The sequence below is a fragment of the Arvicanthis niloticus genome, chromosome 16, assembly GCF_011762505.2.
Source record: "Arvicanthis niloticus isolate mArvNil1 chromosome 16, mArvNil1.pat.X, whole genome shotgun sequence".
In the NCBI taxonomy this organism is placed as follows: Eukaryota; Metazoa; Chordata; class Mammalia; order Rodentia; family Muridae; genus Arvicanthis; species Arvicanthis niloticus.
In genome coordinates this window covers 56,873,812-56,890,536 of record NC_047673.1, presented here as the reverse complement: position 1 = coordinate 56,890,536, position 16,725 = coordinate 56,873,812, and the positions used below count along the sequence as shown (strand labels likewise).

The 16,725-nt window shown below is 39.6% G+C and overlaps 1 protein-coding gene across 14 annotated transcripts in view; it reads left to right on the top strand.

The window, feature by feature from the left end:
* The window catches only part of Psd3 (pleckstrin and Sec7 domain containing 3), a 515,401-nt gene that overhangs the window by 362,179 nt on the left and 136,497 nt on the right, over positions 1–16,725 (top strand). For 2 of the 14 annotated variants that reach the window (XM_076914234.1, XM_076914244.1), the window contains one exon: positions 12,673–12,953. The exons of the other annotated variants lie outside the window; for them this stretch is intronic. In XM_076914234.1, the coding sequence (XP_076770349.1) occupies positions 12,673–12,693 (21 nt within the window). In that variant the 3' untranslated portion in view covers positions 12,694–12,953. Of the gene's footprint in view, positions 1–12,672; positions 12,954–16,725 lie in introns of those variants that run through there. 14 annotated transcript variants of the gene reach the window in all.

Below are 16,725 nucleotides of genomic sequence, written 5' to 3'. Positions count from 1 at the left end.
AACACATCTAGACTAAGACACATACATTCACACTCAGAAAATCCATTAACATTATACATTATATCCATAATATATAAGCAAAAGATCTGTAAATAGGCATTATGAGTCCCCCTCCAAAAAATGAAAACAAGCAAAAATCTGAAAATACAATTGAGTTCATTTTGTGTTGGCCATTTACAATTTGCCCTTAAGTGTGGTTCATATGCCTGGTGTGATGCCATTGGTGAAAACTAATTCTTTCTTTGTAAGTGGTTATGAGTTGGAGCCAGCTTCCAGGCTAAGGATGGAGGCTTGTGTCTACTTCCCATCTTAGTATTAAGAGCCATCTTGCTTAACCTGTGTAGGCCCCGAGGATGAGGATGCTGCCACAGTCTTTGTGAATTCATATGTGTGGTGTTGTTGTTGTGTCTTGGAGCCTCATTTTGGTTTTTTGTTTGTTTTTGTTTTTGTGGTTGTGTGTGTTCCATACCCACTGATCTTACATTCTTTCCACCTTCTCTTCTGCAGACTTGCTAGAGCACAAGAGGGAAGAGATTTGATGGAGACACCCTGTTAAGGACTGAATGTTCTAAGGTGTCTCACTTTCTTCACACTGTCCAATTGTGGCTCTCTGTGTCTGTTCCCATCTGCTGCAGGCAAAAGATTCTCTGATGGTGGCTGAGCAAGAGCACTGATCAAAATACCTTCACTGCTATGTTCCTTTAACAGAGCAGGTGTATTTTGATTTTCTCTATTTCTTTGACCTACCAAGTCTCAGGTTCTTGGCCAGCTGGGCAGTGTTGGGCATGGGTTCTGTCTTGTAGAGCGGCCTTAATGCCAATCAGATAGTGGTTACTGTTCAGGAGTAAATTTTTTTAAAGAGAACAGAGGAGAATGGTATCTTGAAGGAAATTCTAGTTTTTTAAGTTTTCATCTTAATCTAGGTACTTTTTGGTTCCTATTTTAACTTGGAATCTCAGGCTTTTTGTGTGTTTGTTAGATTTTTAAATATATCTCCTGTGGGTCTTTAGTATTTTAGGTTTTCAAAAATTGATGGCTAAATATTCAACCTGAGGCATTCATCCCCATTGGACATGGTAAGATTTGGAAATGTGCTTGGTTATTAACACCTGTTGAGATAGCTGCTATTCATGTTGTAATGAGTAGAGGCCAGAAATAATAGTGATTACTCTGTGGGGCACAGTATCTGGCTCGTGGAAGGTGACCAGGAAATGGTTCCTGAATGGGTATGTGAAAGATCAGTCAAGTAATGATGTTATAAAATGTCTTTCCTTCATGTACCTTATCTTCATTTTGTTGTGTGGTTGTAGAATGAGCACAGTCCTTTAGTTTTCCATAATAATATTCAGTATGAAAGAAGTATTACAGTGGGGAAAAACACATAATATTTATAAATAGGAGAACACAACAGTTTAGTAAATGTATTTCTTACTTTAGAAAATTAGATATGAATATGCCATGTGATGACCCTGTTTATAAATGGGGATCTTTAACTCTGTGATGCATTCTTTCCTAGTCTCTATTCTCACTGAAGTTTGCAGTCTGCTGTTTCACTGAAGGAGAAAATAAATGCAATTAATAACAGGAGCTTTACTGAAGTGAAACGTTGTTTAATGCATTGTAGCAGCATTCCTATGAAAAATGGGATGATTAACTTCCTCAGTCGGAAGGCTCAGCTTGGGGATTTATTTCCTTCTCCCATATAGTAGGGTAAAGACAGGAATGAGAAGTTCCTTCCCTGACAAGGACACTTAGAGCTTTTCATTGACAGCTGAGAGTGAGTGCAGGGCATTTGGAGGAAGGACACATTTAGAGGTACTGTATATGACAGCAGCTCTTAGTGTATAGTGGCTTAGAACTGCTGTGAAAGTCTACAACTCTTTTAGAAACCTGTATCTCTTCTTTTTCTATTCCTTCTTATTTTTCTGGGATTTGTTAATCCTATTTTTACTGTTCCACTTCTTTAATATGATACCATCTTTTCAAGAGGACCACACTGAGTCTACACTTAGCTCTCTTCATTTTGAAGTAATTTGGAGTGAGATGGGGTGTTCATTATTAGTGTATCAGGGGCTAATGCAGAGCTTGGCACACATGAGGCTCTTAGCTTTCTTTTTCCATTTGTGGAATGAGTAAGTGCTAAAATATATGTTGTGGAAACATGATAGGAATTCCAAGCCAAGGTAATCAATGTGAGTGGGGTTCTAACCTGAACCTTTAATCCTGAATGATAATTTCCTTCATGACAGATTTTAACAAACTGTATCCCAATTCACTTCTTTTTTGTTGTTGTTTTGTTTTCTTAGAATTTTTTATTCATCCAAAATGAATGTTTGAATTTTTACTCATGTTATCTTTCTAGGTGCTGAAGATGGAACGCTATAAATATATTTTATAGGACTTATTTTATAATGGATGGAATTCTATAAAATGGGCCAAATATAAGTATGGAAATTAGATTGGTTGGGTGGAAGGGCAGTGGGTTGGAGAGATTCACAGGTGGGATGCACTGCGGAGTCAGCTCTTACATTTTCCTTAGCAGCATAATTTTGCAGTGAAGAGAGGTCAAGCACGGAAAGGACAAGGCACTCACACACAAAGGAGACTCTTAGCCAGCACTCGGTATGTAGAATGTGAAAGTAAGAGGTCAACTCAATAAGACTGACAGAATAGAGGTTATGAGATTCAGCTTTGGCCTATGTTGAAGGCAGAGGGAGAAAGATGGCTAGGACAAAAAAATCATTTAAGAAATGTGTATGTATTTTCTTCTCTTTTTTCTTCCCTCTTCCTCTTCCCTTCTTCTCATACTCCTACCCTCCCTCCTCTTTCTTCATGCGTGCGTGTGTGTGTGTGTGTGTGTGTGTGTGTGTGTGTGTGTATACACACAGGTATATGTGTGCCATGGGCAAATATGCAGTGGTCAGAGGACAGGCAAAGGTCTTGGTCCCTGGTTTGTTTGAGACAGGATTTCTTTTGTTGTTAATTGCCCCATGCTACCTACTAGCTGGCCTATGTCCAACAAGTCTCCTGTGTCTACCTCCTGTCTCTTGGTAGAATCATATGGAATTACACATATGCTGCTATATCTATTTACTTGCCTTAAGGGGATCTGAACTTACGTAGTCATCAGGTTTGCCAGGCAAATGTTTGACCACTCTGCCTTCTCCTCAGCCCTCTTCCACTCTGTAGTTTACCTTGTTTAAAGATTAGATAGGTAGTGGATGATCTGAGTTAGATAATCAAGATGGTAAGTTAATAAGGCCCAGAAGAGTGATGGAGCTCCAGGAAGCAGAGATTCATTCTGCATGGATTCAGTCACCTCATTCCGAAGGCTTTCAGGGCTGCAATGATGCAACAGAGTAGATAAGGAATCTGCTGTGGTGGTGTCTGTTTTCTAGTCTACAACTTGTTGACAAAAGGGGATTGTCTAGGAGTGTTGGGAGTCCTTTGATATGTGTTTAATATGTGGGAAGGGGTAGATGTTTGGGCCTAGGTCTGGGTGACATTTATTTTCAATATTGTATCTATATCTTGGTACAGTGATGTAAGGATAGTAATCAGCCACACAACAGTGGATACCAAACCTGAGATCAAAGAATGCCGAAGAACTTTAGTAGATTGTTAAATCAGGTATAGTTCTTTTTCTATATAAGAAAGAAAAAAAGCCACAATTTCTTAGACTTTCAATTTTAAGCTGTTGTTTTTATGCAAGTTCAGTAACTTAATGTCTCTGATTGCTTATTACTTGGCAATATCTAACTAGCCCGTCGATGTGTCAGTGTAGGCTGGTCTCCAACAAATGCCTGAAAGCAATGGATGCCAATGATTCATAGGATTTTAAGCATATTTGGCCCAGAGTCCTATCCTGTGCTTTGGGAAGTGGTTGATGCTAAGAGACTCTGCACAGCCCCTTTTCTGTCTTCTACCTGTCTGGAATGGCCATGGACTGTGTGCATAGTGGTTTGGGTTAGATATACGCATGGGTTGGCATTGATCCACGGGCTGCTTTTCTTTTTCTTAATAAGCCCCAAGAACAGCATTCTCAGTAGGTGTGGAAGTGGGTGGGACGTGAAGTGATGGTTTTATATTGCATTGCCTGGCTACAGCTTGGCATTTCTTTCCTTTTTCTTTGCGTCACTGGTATTGGTGCCACTAATTTTGCTCCCCACCCCCAACACTTTCATAACATGTTTCCCAGGGAGCTGCTTGGTGTCTCAGCGTTTTCTTTGGTGTCTTAGCACTGCTCTCACTGAACCACCTGGGATGTGTTGTTCATCCATCTTACGTGATTAATGCTAAGACTTCCTCTCTGGGGGTTGTTTGTCCTCCTACATCTTCTCCCTGGTGATCATGTACTCTGGGTAAAAGAATAAAGGATTATACACTCTAAATGTCCCACACCCTCAGAAGTGGGGGAGATGGGTCATGAAGTAGGAAAACTATAGAAAAGAGTCCCATGCTTATTGCCTACAGTGAGTCTGGAAAGCAGAAGCTAGCCCATTTTCCAGAAGATGGAAACCTTGTACCCTTTTATGACCCCAACCAAGGAAATGTGAAATAGAAATTTCTTTTAGCTGTAATCTTACGAATATGTCCTTTATACTTCATTTCCATTTCTGTTTATACCTTTTCTTCCCAAAGCTGACTGAAAAGAGAAAGGTTACTGTTTTCAGACCTGCCCAGGGAAGGGAAGAGAACAGTTCCTGGGGATTGTATTGACTTAGATATGAAAGGCTGGGTAGGATTGGGCTGTGTTGTGTTTAATTTTCTTTGTTTTGGAGGAGGGGTACTTGCTGTTATTTTGTTTTCAAGCCAGGGTTCTCTATGTAACAGCCTTGGTTGTTATGGAACTTCCTTTGTAGACAAGGCTGGCCTTGAACTTACAGACATCTGTCTGCCTCTGCCTTGAGAATACTGGGGTTAAAGACATGTGCCATCATGCCTTAGTCATGGCTTACAAAAAGCTTATATTACCCTGGAACTGGTAAATAGAACACCATGCTTTACTTAACACTGAACAGGCTTGGAGAAAAGAATTAGAGAAAGATTTGTTCAATGTCATCCCACATAGGAGAATCAGATTTACTTTCACACACTCAATCTCACATTTTTCCTCCCTCCCTCCCCCCCTCCCTCCCTTCCTAGCTTTTTCATTTTCATGTGGAACTTACACTGTCTTTGAATTTATAATCTTCCTGCAGACTACAGAACTAGAGTTACAGGCATGTGTCATGTGCTCCCACACCAGGATAGACTCCTTTGTTTTCCTAAACTGCAGACTTGCTAAGACCATGTACCCCCATGCTTCAGTAGTCCTGACTAGCTCCCTGGGCTGCTCTTTGTCCTGGTAACTAGTTAGTTAATCAGTTTTCTTCTTATTCTGGTTTTGTTCATGCATTTGTTATTCATTCCCCCAGTCTTAAGTTTACTCTATAGGATCGTTTGTTCAGCAGGATTGGCAGTTTTCACATTAACACTTCCATTCTTGAATTCTCTCTGACTTGAGCTAGAATAGTGGTTTGATGTCTAGATTTACCCACTATGTTTTGGATTAATTTCCCTTCTGTTTCTAGGTTTGGTAACAACATAGGATTATGTTCACACTCCTGCTGGATTCTCCATTACATACCATTCTGCTACCCTTAGCTTAGAACCCAAACTCTGTGTTCTTAGTTTTCCTCCTATTCTGCATTTATAATCGTTCTGTGTCTCTATTCATTTCAGTATGGTATTTCTGTGTAAATTTACGGGTTTCAGATTTATTTGGCTGAGATAGAACACCCATTCTTCGCCATGGCTGAAGGAAGCATATATATATATATTCTGTCCTATATAGATATGGAATTAGCCCATCAAAGTATTTGCTGCTTCAAGAAACATGAGAGGAGGTTTACAATAAATAAAATGGTTCTTCTGTGACTGTAGAGTGTGTGTGTGTGTGTGTGAGAGAGAGAGAGAGAGAGAGAGAGAGAGAGAGAGAGAGAGAGATTAACGTCTTTCCTGTAGATATTCAAGTCAGAAAAAAAGCATGTTTTTAAAATCTATTAATGTGTCTTTATGGGGTTAGATTTTATGTGATTATAAGGGGCTCCTGTATTTGCTATGGTCCTACTTAACCTTTTCATTATTCTGTAAACAAGATAATGCCTCTAGGAACTCTGGAGTGGTTACTGTATGTGCAGCTGTAAGAGAGATGGTATTGCACAGGGCATGTTTTTATTCTTTTTCTCCAAATAGAAAGAAGACTGTGTCCTACCTGTCTATATTTCAGTTGCTGGTACTGATCATTTAATCAATTTCAGTAGAGAAATGTCTATGGAACTAATTTAGATTGCATTAAAATAGCTACTGAGGATCTTTTTTAATGCTTGCTATAAAATAAGAAAGTGCACCAGATAATAATGAAATATAAACTGCAAGAAAGATTACATCTATATATGTACAAAGGCTTTTGGAGAATCTACATTCAGCTCATGCCTAAGCATTACTTATGGCACTTAGCTTTATATGACAATGAATACTAACAATAGCAATATTGATTATTATATCTGATCCATTTAGAGGTACTACAGCACCCATGCAATGTAAATGCATATATCTTTCTCTTGCTTCTGGGCTCATGAGTAGCCAAGAAAGAAATATTGTAGGTCACTCTTGAGGTATGAGTATTACTGTGTTAATTCAATGTAGTATGTTTTCCCCCTTAAGCACCTGTTTGTCTATTTGCATATTACGAAGATGGCAAAAATTTTAAAGTATGAGTTGGGATGAATGCTCTCAATCTTTATGTTGAGATAGGGAAAGCATACTGATAATATGTATGAAGCAACTAGCACAGGACTCCAGCATTCTGTGATTGGTTTCTTCGGTGATTGGTGGCTATTATGAGCTGATACAATAAATATTCCTTAGTTCTTAAAAAAAATTAGCATTTGGTAAATGCGTGCTATGCAAGAAAGCCCTGAGGGAGCTTGGATGGTCTTTATAGCTAGAGGATGTGCACAACACAGAGGAAAGGTGCCTTTAAGGGTTAGAGGACAGCAGAAATTAGGAGGTAGGCTAGGAGATGGTTTTAATGGAGGATGCCAGTGAACATGGCCGAGTAGCTGCAGACCATGCAGTTGTGGCTATGCCAGAAAGGATAAAGTGATTGGCCAGAGTCAATAGAAGAATACTCCAGGAATCTAGAAAGACCACTGTGTCCTTTTTCTGCCCTATCTATAACGACGTCTTCTCCTCCTTGGCTTCAGACTTTTAAAAATGAGATTGACATCAATTTTTATGGATTACATCTAGAAATATTTGAAAGAGAGAGGGAGAAGGGAGAGAACTTATATTTATCCAATATTTAAAAGCTAAATTTATTCCCGGTATGGATCATGTATTACACAGCTAATTGGAAACCTTCACAGGATCATGTAGGTAAGAGAAGTCTCAGTATTGTCTGTGATCACAGTTGGTTGGATTTGGCTGGAAACAGGACATTAACAAGCATGTGCGTTTCTACGTTCTGATGTAATTCACTCATTATATTTGTCTGCTCTGAAGAGCAGACCAAGCAAAGGCAGGGTGAGGGTTGCTGCTTCAGGAACATCCTGCTCTTGTGGGGCTGGGGAATCTCTAAGACTCTGTCACATACATTTTAGTCCCACTGACACATTACTCCCACACCCTTGTGGGTAGTAAAGTTAAAATTTTAAAAATGTTCTTTGATCTTCCACCCACTGATCTCATAGACATTAAGTTCAATACTGCATCTGGAGAAAGGTTAGTTGAGATGCAATTTATACTGTTTTATTTTTTTTAAAAAACTCAAAAATTGGTCTCTGTCTGCAGTAGTTTTGAAATTATAATAATAAATTGGCTTCCATTTTTAAATGTGTTGTTAGTCATCATACTTTAAATTCTGTAGCGTTACTATTAGTGACCTACTTATAGTGATTGTCTCCTCAGTAGGAACACTGTGCATGCAGCCAGTGGTTAACATGCAGGCTTTTAAAGGCTGTCTGTTAATCTCAACTTTATGTTGAACATCAACACATTAAGTAAACACTGCGAGCCTCTATGACTGGATGTCGTTGAGTGGAGGAGCGTGTCGTTGTCAAGGCACCCATTTAGTGCATACTTACTCTGATGAATTAAATGTCTCCCTCTTGCTATTGACAAAGGTAGGGCATATTTTCCCCTACGATCATCTGTGTATTCAGTGATTCCTGGAGTAAAAATCAGAAGATGGAGTCCTTCCCTAACCTTGCTGTCACCCAGCTTTGTGGTCTAAAGCATGTTGCCTGACCTCCCATGCTTTCACCTCCCTCATGTATAAAGTGAGCCCTTCCAACACACATCAGATTTCCTTCCTCAGTAGTCCAGGCTATGCTACAGAAAACAAGTGGTCCTTTGTTTTAAGTGGCTCAGGCTTCTTGTCCCGAGTTAACTAAGGCATCACTAGTCCATCCAGGTGGACACTTAGAGGATGTGTGAAAAGTAATCTTAAGTCAGGTATTCCCAGTGTGTCCTGTCCTCTGTTAGAGTTTGATAGATGTTGTTAAAAAATAATTGACCCTTATAAGAAGACAAGAAGAGATGAGATTCTACAAAAAATTGTATACACCTTGTTTTGGCAGCTAGAAGTGAGAGTGGTGAGTGAGTGTCCTGGGAGACAGATGGCAATAACATGATTCACTGAGGCTTTTGCTGAGAGGCTTTTGTTCCCAGTGGGATATGGCAGAGAACTCCACTGCAAAGGCGTCCTTCTTCACAAAATCACTGGAGTGCTTGAGATTTAACTCCATACCCACAGTGGCCAATGCCACATTCCTTTTCAGTGTGGACATTTGTGCCTGTGGTTATTTTCTTTTCGGTTTCCCTAAAGTGTGAGGTTTGAGAAAGAACCATGTAGAACTAGAAAAATTAAAGCCATTATACTATCACCATTATTATGTTAGCTTTGGATGTGACCTTTTTAATGACTGTTCTTTCTGACTTGGGCCACTATAATCAAGTATATTTAAAATGAGCTGAGAGATCTCTGCACTGCTGCCATTGGGTCTTGTCTGCCATCTGCAGAGCACTGTGGGGGTGGCCAGACAGCAGGCAGGCTCTGATGGAGACTGGCTTCTTCTTTTAATTTTATTGGAAAATTCTGTATTGACTTAAGATTCATACACTTCAATTTTCTTTTGATCATTCTACATATGATTTGTATTTTTGTTCCCATTTAGAGCTAACTCTTATCGATTGTTAACTTCTATAAACAGATGATTGCAAGTAGTTTATTAGACAATTTTATTTCCTTAAGCTTAATGTTTCTCTCTCTCCATATATTCCATATATATATATATATATATATATATATATATATATATATATATATGTTAAATACTGTTTCTGCAGATTTTTTCGTGTGTATGTCTATACATGTATGTGCAAAGTTTCAAACCTAGGTGTATACATGTGTCTGAAAGCCAAAGATGATGTCTTCCTCAGTTCTTCTCTACCTGAGTATTTTAGTCAGTGGCTCTCACGAAACCTGAGAATTTGCAGTTCAAGCCTGACTGGATGGTCAGCAAGATCTAGAGATGTATTGTTCCCACAGCTATACCTTGTTTCTGTTATTCCATTAAACTGTTTTGTCGATGAGGAGTCATCTTTAAAGGCTCACCAAATCTATTTGTGCCAAGGTTAATTTATATCCAATTCGACAAAAAGCATGTTTTTTTTTCTGTCTAAAGTAGGTGCTTTAACTTAGATTTAAAATTTTCTAGCCTGTTGTTTTTTTATTTTTTATTTTTGAGAGTCCATTGCTAGTCTGTACACATCTGAATTGTCTATATATTCATTAAGAGGATGATAGAACTTAATGTCATGGCTTTGAAAGGGACTATCACAGTTGCTTATAGGTTTCTATCATGTAATTTTGAAATATCTCTGTTTCAAATATAGATGTAATGATTTTTTTCATTACAAACATTAGAGAGGGTATTTCTCTTATTTAATCCTTGTCAGTTTGTAACTCATAAAATAGCTCATATTATCTTAAAAAGCTTTGACAAAGCACAGTATAAAACTTGAAATTTTGCTGTACTCATAAAATGACAATCATGAATAATTTTTGTATTGGAAACAAAAGCATGTGAAGCAATCAAGTCAGACTTCCTTAAAGTTGCGCCTCAGAGATATGTTACCTTGGTAGTATTAATAAACCCTTTAGCCTGCTGTTGGAGACAGAGAAACTAGTATGGTTGTTAAAGTAGGGTCCCAGCCGAAATGGGCTTGGCCTAATGGGCTTTCAGGTTTTCTCCATACGAAAGTCTGTCATAGATATTTTGATAGTTTTCCTTAAATGTAATGCTGCTTTAAAGCACACAACCGTTGTACATAATTAAAGCTGAAGCATCATGCCCTCCTGCTTCTGACAGCAGCATTCCTCGTGCAGGATGAGATTTCTTTTGCTGAAGCTTTCTCTAGAACATGCGACAAGGGAGAGATTTAGTGTTTATTCAAGCCAGACTCAGTCTCAGATCTTTAAAAATATGTTTCATAAAATAGTCAATCAAATTCCATTTTAACTAAGAGGAGTTTTATATATGCTAAGCATCAAAATTTTACTTGGAAGAGGTGGAGTCCATTCGTTCTCTGAGATAGCTTCTAGAAAGTTGTTTGTCAGGCAGAACAGAAGGCACAGTGCTTCTGAAACCAGCTCCTGGGCTGCCAGAAGTCAGAGCCATCCATTCAGTCTCTGTCTTGGCTGTTTCCTTTAACCTAATTTCCTTCATCTCAGATAAGTCATTTCTCTCTTCCATCCTTTAATCTTCTTTTTCTTGCTGGATCTCTGTGTCAGGGGCCTCTTGAGTTTACAGGAGTTTGTAGCAGTCAGATGGAGTCTGAAGTTCCCTGATGTCTGTTTGTAAATATCATCTAGGCTTTTGTAAGTGTGCTTCTTTTCTGTGTCGGAGCTCTGTTTTTCAAACTAATTTTTTAGGATTTATTTTCTGGGTAAGGGTGTCTAAAGAAATCAGAAGAGGGTGAAGAATCCCCTGGGTCTGGCAGTTGTGAGCCATGTAACTGAACTCAGGTCTTCTGCAAGAGCAGCACTTACTCTTAACCGCTGAGCCTTCTCTCTAGCAACAGGAACCCATTTTATTCCTGCCTTACAACGTTTTCCTGATATGCCATTTGCCTCTCTCATTGCTTCCAGTTTTGCTCATGCCTAGGCCATCTTCTAACGGTTCTTAGGGGCTTTACGTAAGTCTTAGAAAAGCTTGCGCTCAAGAGCACAGCGACTGCCCTGGCACTGAACGCAGTAGTAATCTAGTTACCTTAATATTTTCTTATTAAATGTGTTAAACTGTCCTTTTAGAAAAATCTTTAGAATATTAAAAGCACATTTGTATTCTTGTTGCTCACAGATAGTTGTTTTTAGTGTTCTCTTTTAGTTCTTTTAATATATGAGGTCATATTATCTAACTTCTTTGTCCTTCTCATTATGGCCTTACTTCCCATCAAAAAAAATTACCAGCACGCACACACACACACACACACCACAGACACCACACTAGGATATTGAAACTAGTAATCTCTTATAATTCTTGATAGGGAAATATGTTCATCTTAACATGTAATGAATAAATGGGTACTAAGTACACACTGCCCTATGATTATAGACTAGTTAATACAGAACAGTAGCAGAACAAATAAAGGGAAAGACTGGGCATAAGAGGTTTCCTTCTGCATTAATGGTAACCTCATTAGATTTCTGCTTATGGAAATGAGGGCGCAGTCTCTGGTGACTGAATAGGCAGGAGTTCATAGAAGGCACAGTTACCTTACTGTATATAAATCAGATTCACTGGAACATTTGTGAGACAAAACTTTGTGTTTGTGTGTGTGTGTGTGTGTGCGCGCGCGCGCTGCTTGCATGTGCATAGAGGTCACAAATCAACCTTGGACATTATTTCTCAGGTGTCATCCATCCACCAAGTTTGATTTTGAGTCTCTCTTGTTCTCGAGCTCACCGGGTTGAGGAAACTGGCTGGCTAGGGAACCACCTCTCTCCCCAGTACCAGGTTACAAGTAACATGCTACATGTGTCTGACTTTTCTGACATGTACTGAGGATTGAAGTCAGACCTCAGTTTTGCACAGCAAGCATTGTGACTGACTGAGTTATCCCTTAGTATGCCCCCTTAGTGCCCTTTCTTTGAAATACACATGAAGAAATTATGTGAAACCTGTAGATAGACTGAAGGGTGTACTTTCAGAGGCCAAGCTCCCTAGGTGCCTCCTTTATAAGTATTAATAAATAAGTCCTTAGGACTTACTTATTTTTCTACTGGATTCACCTCACCCACCGGTTTAATGCATCTCTGGGAAGTAGAGCAGTTGGGTATTTGTAAACAGAGAGTGATTGGATTTGCATGTGCTAAAGAAGCACAAAGCAAGCTGTCTGGAGAGGAAACAAAGGGAATACATTTTGTTGATTAAAATAAAAAGTCTTTCTGATTTGGTCAAAATGTCACCTTCTGACCCTAGTGCTCTAGTGTGATTCTTCATCAGATTCAGTGCTATGGCTGCTTCGGAGGCTGTATGAGAAATTACATTTAGTACACAGATAAATGAAATACGGACTAGAGCAGATGTGTTTAAAGCTAATTACTTCTATTTCCTTTTACAGTCCGAGTATGTTTGGGCCTAAAAGCTTAAAACATCATTGTAAAGAGAATAGCAAATTATCACATCAGACCAGTTATAATGGGTGACCTCAAACCAGTAATGGATGCTCCAGCTGAAGCATGGCAATTGCCTAATGAAGCATGTACTGAAGTACTCCCTGCTCCCGTTGTGGAACACTTTGCAAGTTGACATTGTCAATTAAATGACTCTGCTCACTATGGATAGAATGCGAACATCATTAATGCTTTCTATCTGAAAATAAGAATAAAAATAAGTAATTTACTATGGTGATTTTATTATTCTCACATGTTATAGTTTTAAACTTTTAACTGTATTTTGGAGAAGAAACTCAGCCACCTGGTCCATTATACCCTGCTCTGTAATCTTGCTTTATGTTCACTTGGAACAACATGGAACCCTTCCATCATTTGAAAAGGCTGCCTTCCTCATTAAAATCTGTGTTCTAGGAGTATATGCTTTCCATTGCACCATTCCACCTGTTCCTCCCTACCCAGAGCCATGCCTGACAACTACTAAGCATTCAGTGAATACTTGCTGAATGAACACAAATGCTAACGCAAGTTTTGTGGGAGCCTGGAGGGCTAAGATAGGAAGAAATGGAAGATTGCCCTGGCTCTGAACAGAGGGTCACAGTGACTGGCAAGTGCCGTTCACCAGGATCCCTAGAGCAGCTTGGGCTCTATGAATGTCCTGTCTTCTGGAGATTGTTCCAGCCAAGGCAAGAATTAGCCACTCTGCCAGTCTGCTGGGGGTATGTTTGAATGACCTTCCTTTCCAAAAAGGAAACCAGATAGTTTGTATTTTATAAAGCACTCACCATTAATTCTGCACTTTTTGGGGGGAAGTACAGTCTACCTGTATAGCTCAGGCTGGTACAGAACTTATCGTCATCATGGGACGGTCTCCTCTGCACTTCTTAGTCTCAATCTAAGTGCTTACCTTTCTTGAACAATTGAAATTAGGATAATTTCAACACTAATATAGTACTGTCTCCCTTAGGGTGTTCTAATTTTTAAGTAAATAATAAAGAAAGACATAAATTAATATATTACTAAAGCGTGATGAACCAGTGCTTCTCAGATCACAAATTGTGGTTCCATTAATAAGTAGATCATTGAGTTAATCCAATGCCTTTTAAGTAGAAAGATAAGTAGCTATTCTTTATATAGGAAGGTAGGCAGTGCTCTCTGAAAGTGTTTTTGTGTACGTGCTTGGGCCATGATAAGCCTTCCCCTTAACTTTAGTGAAAGCTGAGAAAACACCGAGTCAGTTATGTGATCTGTAACTCACTGGTGGTGGCTTTACTCAGAGGGACTGCTAAGGCTCAAAGTTAGATATTTGCCCATGGAGGAATTTACCTTGTTATTATCTATCAGAACCCTGGAATTAGAGCTGCATGTAATGTTAGGCTATGCACTCACAGATGAGAAGCAAGGAGTGAGCAGTAGATCACTCACACTGAACTTGGCTACATGCTTGACAACAGTCTTGTTTAGGCCTCACAACAATTTAGAGGAATTGCTGTCATTATCTCTAAATTACTAGGAGAAAAAAAGAACTTCTGTCATTTTTGGTTTTCTCTTCTCTCTGCCATGTGTATAAAAGCAGAAGAAACAGTAAGTATGGTATTAAAATAAGCCCCATTAACACTAAACTACAAAGATTCCTCTGTATCTTCCTCTTTCACTTCCATCTTTTAGGGTCAGGCATGGTGCCTCTGCCATGATTGTAAATAAATATTATCTACTATCTGCTCCCTTATATTGTTGGAAGCAAGGGTTCTTATTCTTTGGGGCAAGGTTGCTAGGTGACAATGTCCAATCTCTCTACTCTGGCCTAAGACTTACTTGACTCCTTGAGCTGAAGACAATGTTATAGTCACTATAGTCTGCCTCCATAATAGATAGGTCAGTATGTACTTGTCTTTATTCAATCATATTTCCTGTTCTACACTTTCCAATCTCATGCTATATTCTTTTTGGGAGAAGCATTACAACCTTCATCTATTTAGTTACATTTCTTGTGAGAAATACACTGTTAACATAAAGGTATTACAATGAACGGGAGGCAATGGATGTGGGCTTAGAATCTAGCTGTACACTTGTGACCTCATCAATATTATTAGTCAACTGAGCTATTCTGTCTCGTGTGGATCATGAGAAGGATGATAAAATCTATCTCTTAGTCTGGCCTTTGTTTTTTATGACCCAAATTCATTAAAAAGTGCTTAGAATTCTGCCTGGCAGGAGCTAGCCTGTTTGCTGTGGCTGCCAACCAGAAAAGCCCACACCTCCAGGCTGCCAAAATAAGCAGGATCAGCCTGCCTGGACATTGCCAAATTCATTTGTCAGAACTTAATCCCACAAGTGTTTTTCCATGATCCATAGCTCACCTAGTGTTCAGGAGTTCATGCTCACTGGAGAAAAGCCTCATGTCAGGATCCACGAGCAGAATGGTATGAATAGATGGGGCAAGGGGTGTGAGCTGAAAAGCACGTTCTCTGGACCAGTGAAGAGGCTTGAGCACTGAGGCGTTTGACGGGTAAGTAGGGTTTGGACAGGCAGAAGGGAATCTAGAAAAGACGCAGCAAAATAAGGAAACAAATATAGGACTTGGGTTTGTGTGGGAGTGGCAGTGCAGAGGGAGGAAGATCATTAGGAAAACTGAATGTGGAGAGTAAAGAAGGATTATAGGATAAGAAGTATGGAAGCTTCTAAATTTCTGAGTAACAACAGTCAAGAGTCTTCATCTAGCTCAGTCTGATGGTTGGCTCCAAGCATTCACATCTACATTGGTCCATTCCTGGCAGAAGCTCCCAAGGAGCAGCCACACCAGGTTCCTGAGCCTCTTGGCAACAGCAACAGTGTCCAGATTTGGTGTCTGCAGACATGATGGAGCCCCAGGTGGAGCAGACCCTGGTTGGCCCTTCCTTCAGTCTCTGCTCCATTTTTTGTCCCTGTCTTTCCTTTGGACAGAAACATTTCTTAGTTAAAAACTTTTAGATGGGTGTGTGGCCCCATCCCTCGACTGGGGGTCATGCCTATCTACTGGAGGTATCTCTACAGGTAGGGGAGCTGTCAGAAGGACTTTAGGAGTAGAGGGGAATTGCAAACCCCGTAGGAGGAATAACGTAGGCTGGCCAGATCACTCAGTGCTCCCAGGGACTAGACCACCAACCAAGGAGTGTACAGGGAGGGATCCATGGCTCCAGATACATATGTAGCAGAGAATGGCCTTGGCTGACATAAGTGGGAAGGGAGGCCCTTGATCCTGTGGAGGCTTGATGCCTCAGCATAGGGAGATGCTGAGGCAGTGGGGTGCAAGAGGGTAGGTGGGGGAACACCCTCATAGAGGCAAAGGGGAGTGGGGAGAGGGCAGATGTGGGATGGGGTGTCTGTGGAGGTGTCCTGGGAAGTGGGATATCATTTGAGATGTAAACGAATGGAATGATTAATTTAAAGAAATTTTTAAAAAATAGAAGAATCTTTGTTTATCCTTTCCCTCCTTTCTGCTTTGTAAAACTGAACAGCAAATGCCAAATAAACCAATTCTGCCTGTGCTGATTGGAATTAGTACTCTCTTTTGTAACAGGTAAAACTACTGAAAAGCCATACAGCACTCCAAAGGTTGCTTAGCTGATGGGGCTCAGGACAAAAAAGATTAGAAGAATTATCTGTTCAGTAGTATTCACCTGAAGCTATATGACAGTTCATTTCAATGAAGAATTTTCAAATGGGTCCTAAGCCTCAGGAATTTCTTAGTTAACCTGTTCCATAACCTGTTCCATAATCACCATGTGAAGATATCACCATTAGGTGAGGAAGGCTGTATCTGCCCTGGAGTGTGCGTCTGTGGACACTCTAGTACACTCTTGTAGTGCTCTTCTTGTTCTTTGGGTGACAGGGTACAATAATTTTATAATGTATTTAGACACATTAATGGATTTCTTTTCTTGAGCTATTTTTTTTTTTATTTTAAATCACTGTGTTTTTATAATACATAGTTACCTTAGGAAAAAAGAGCAGCTACAGGT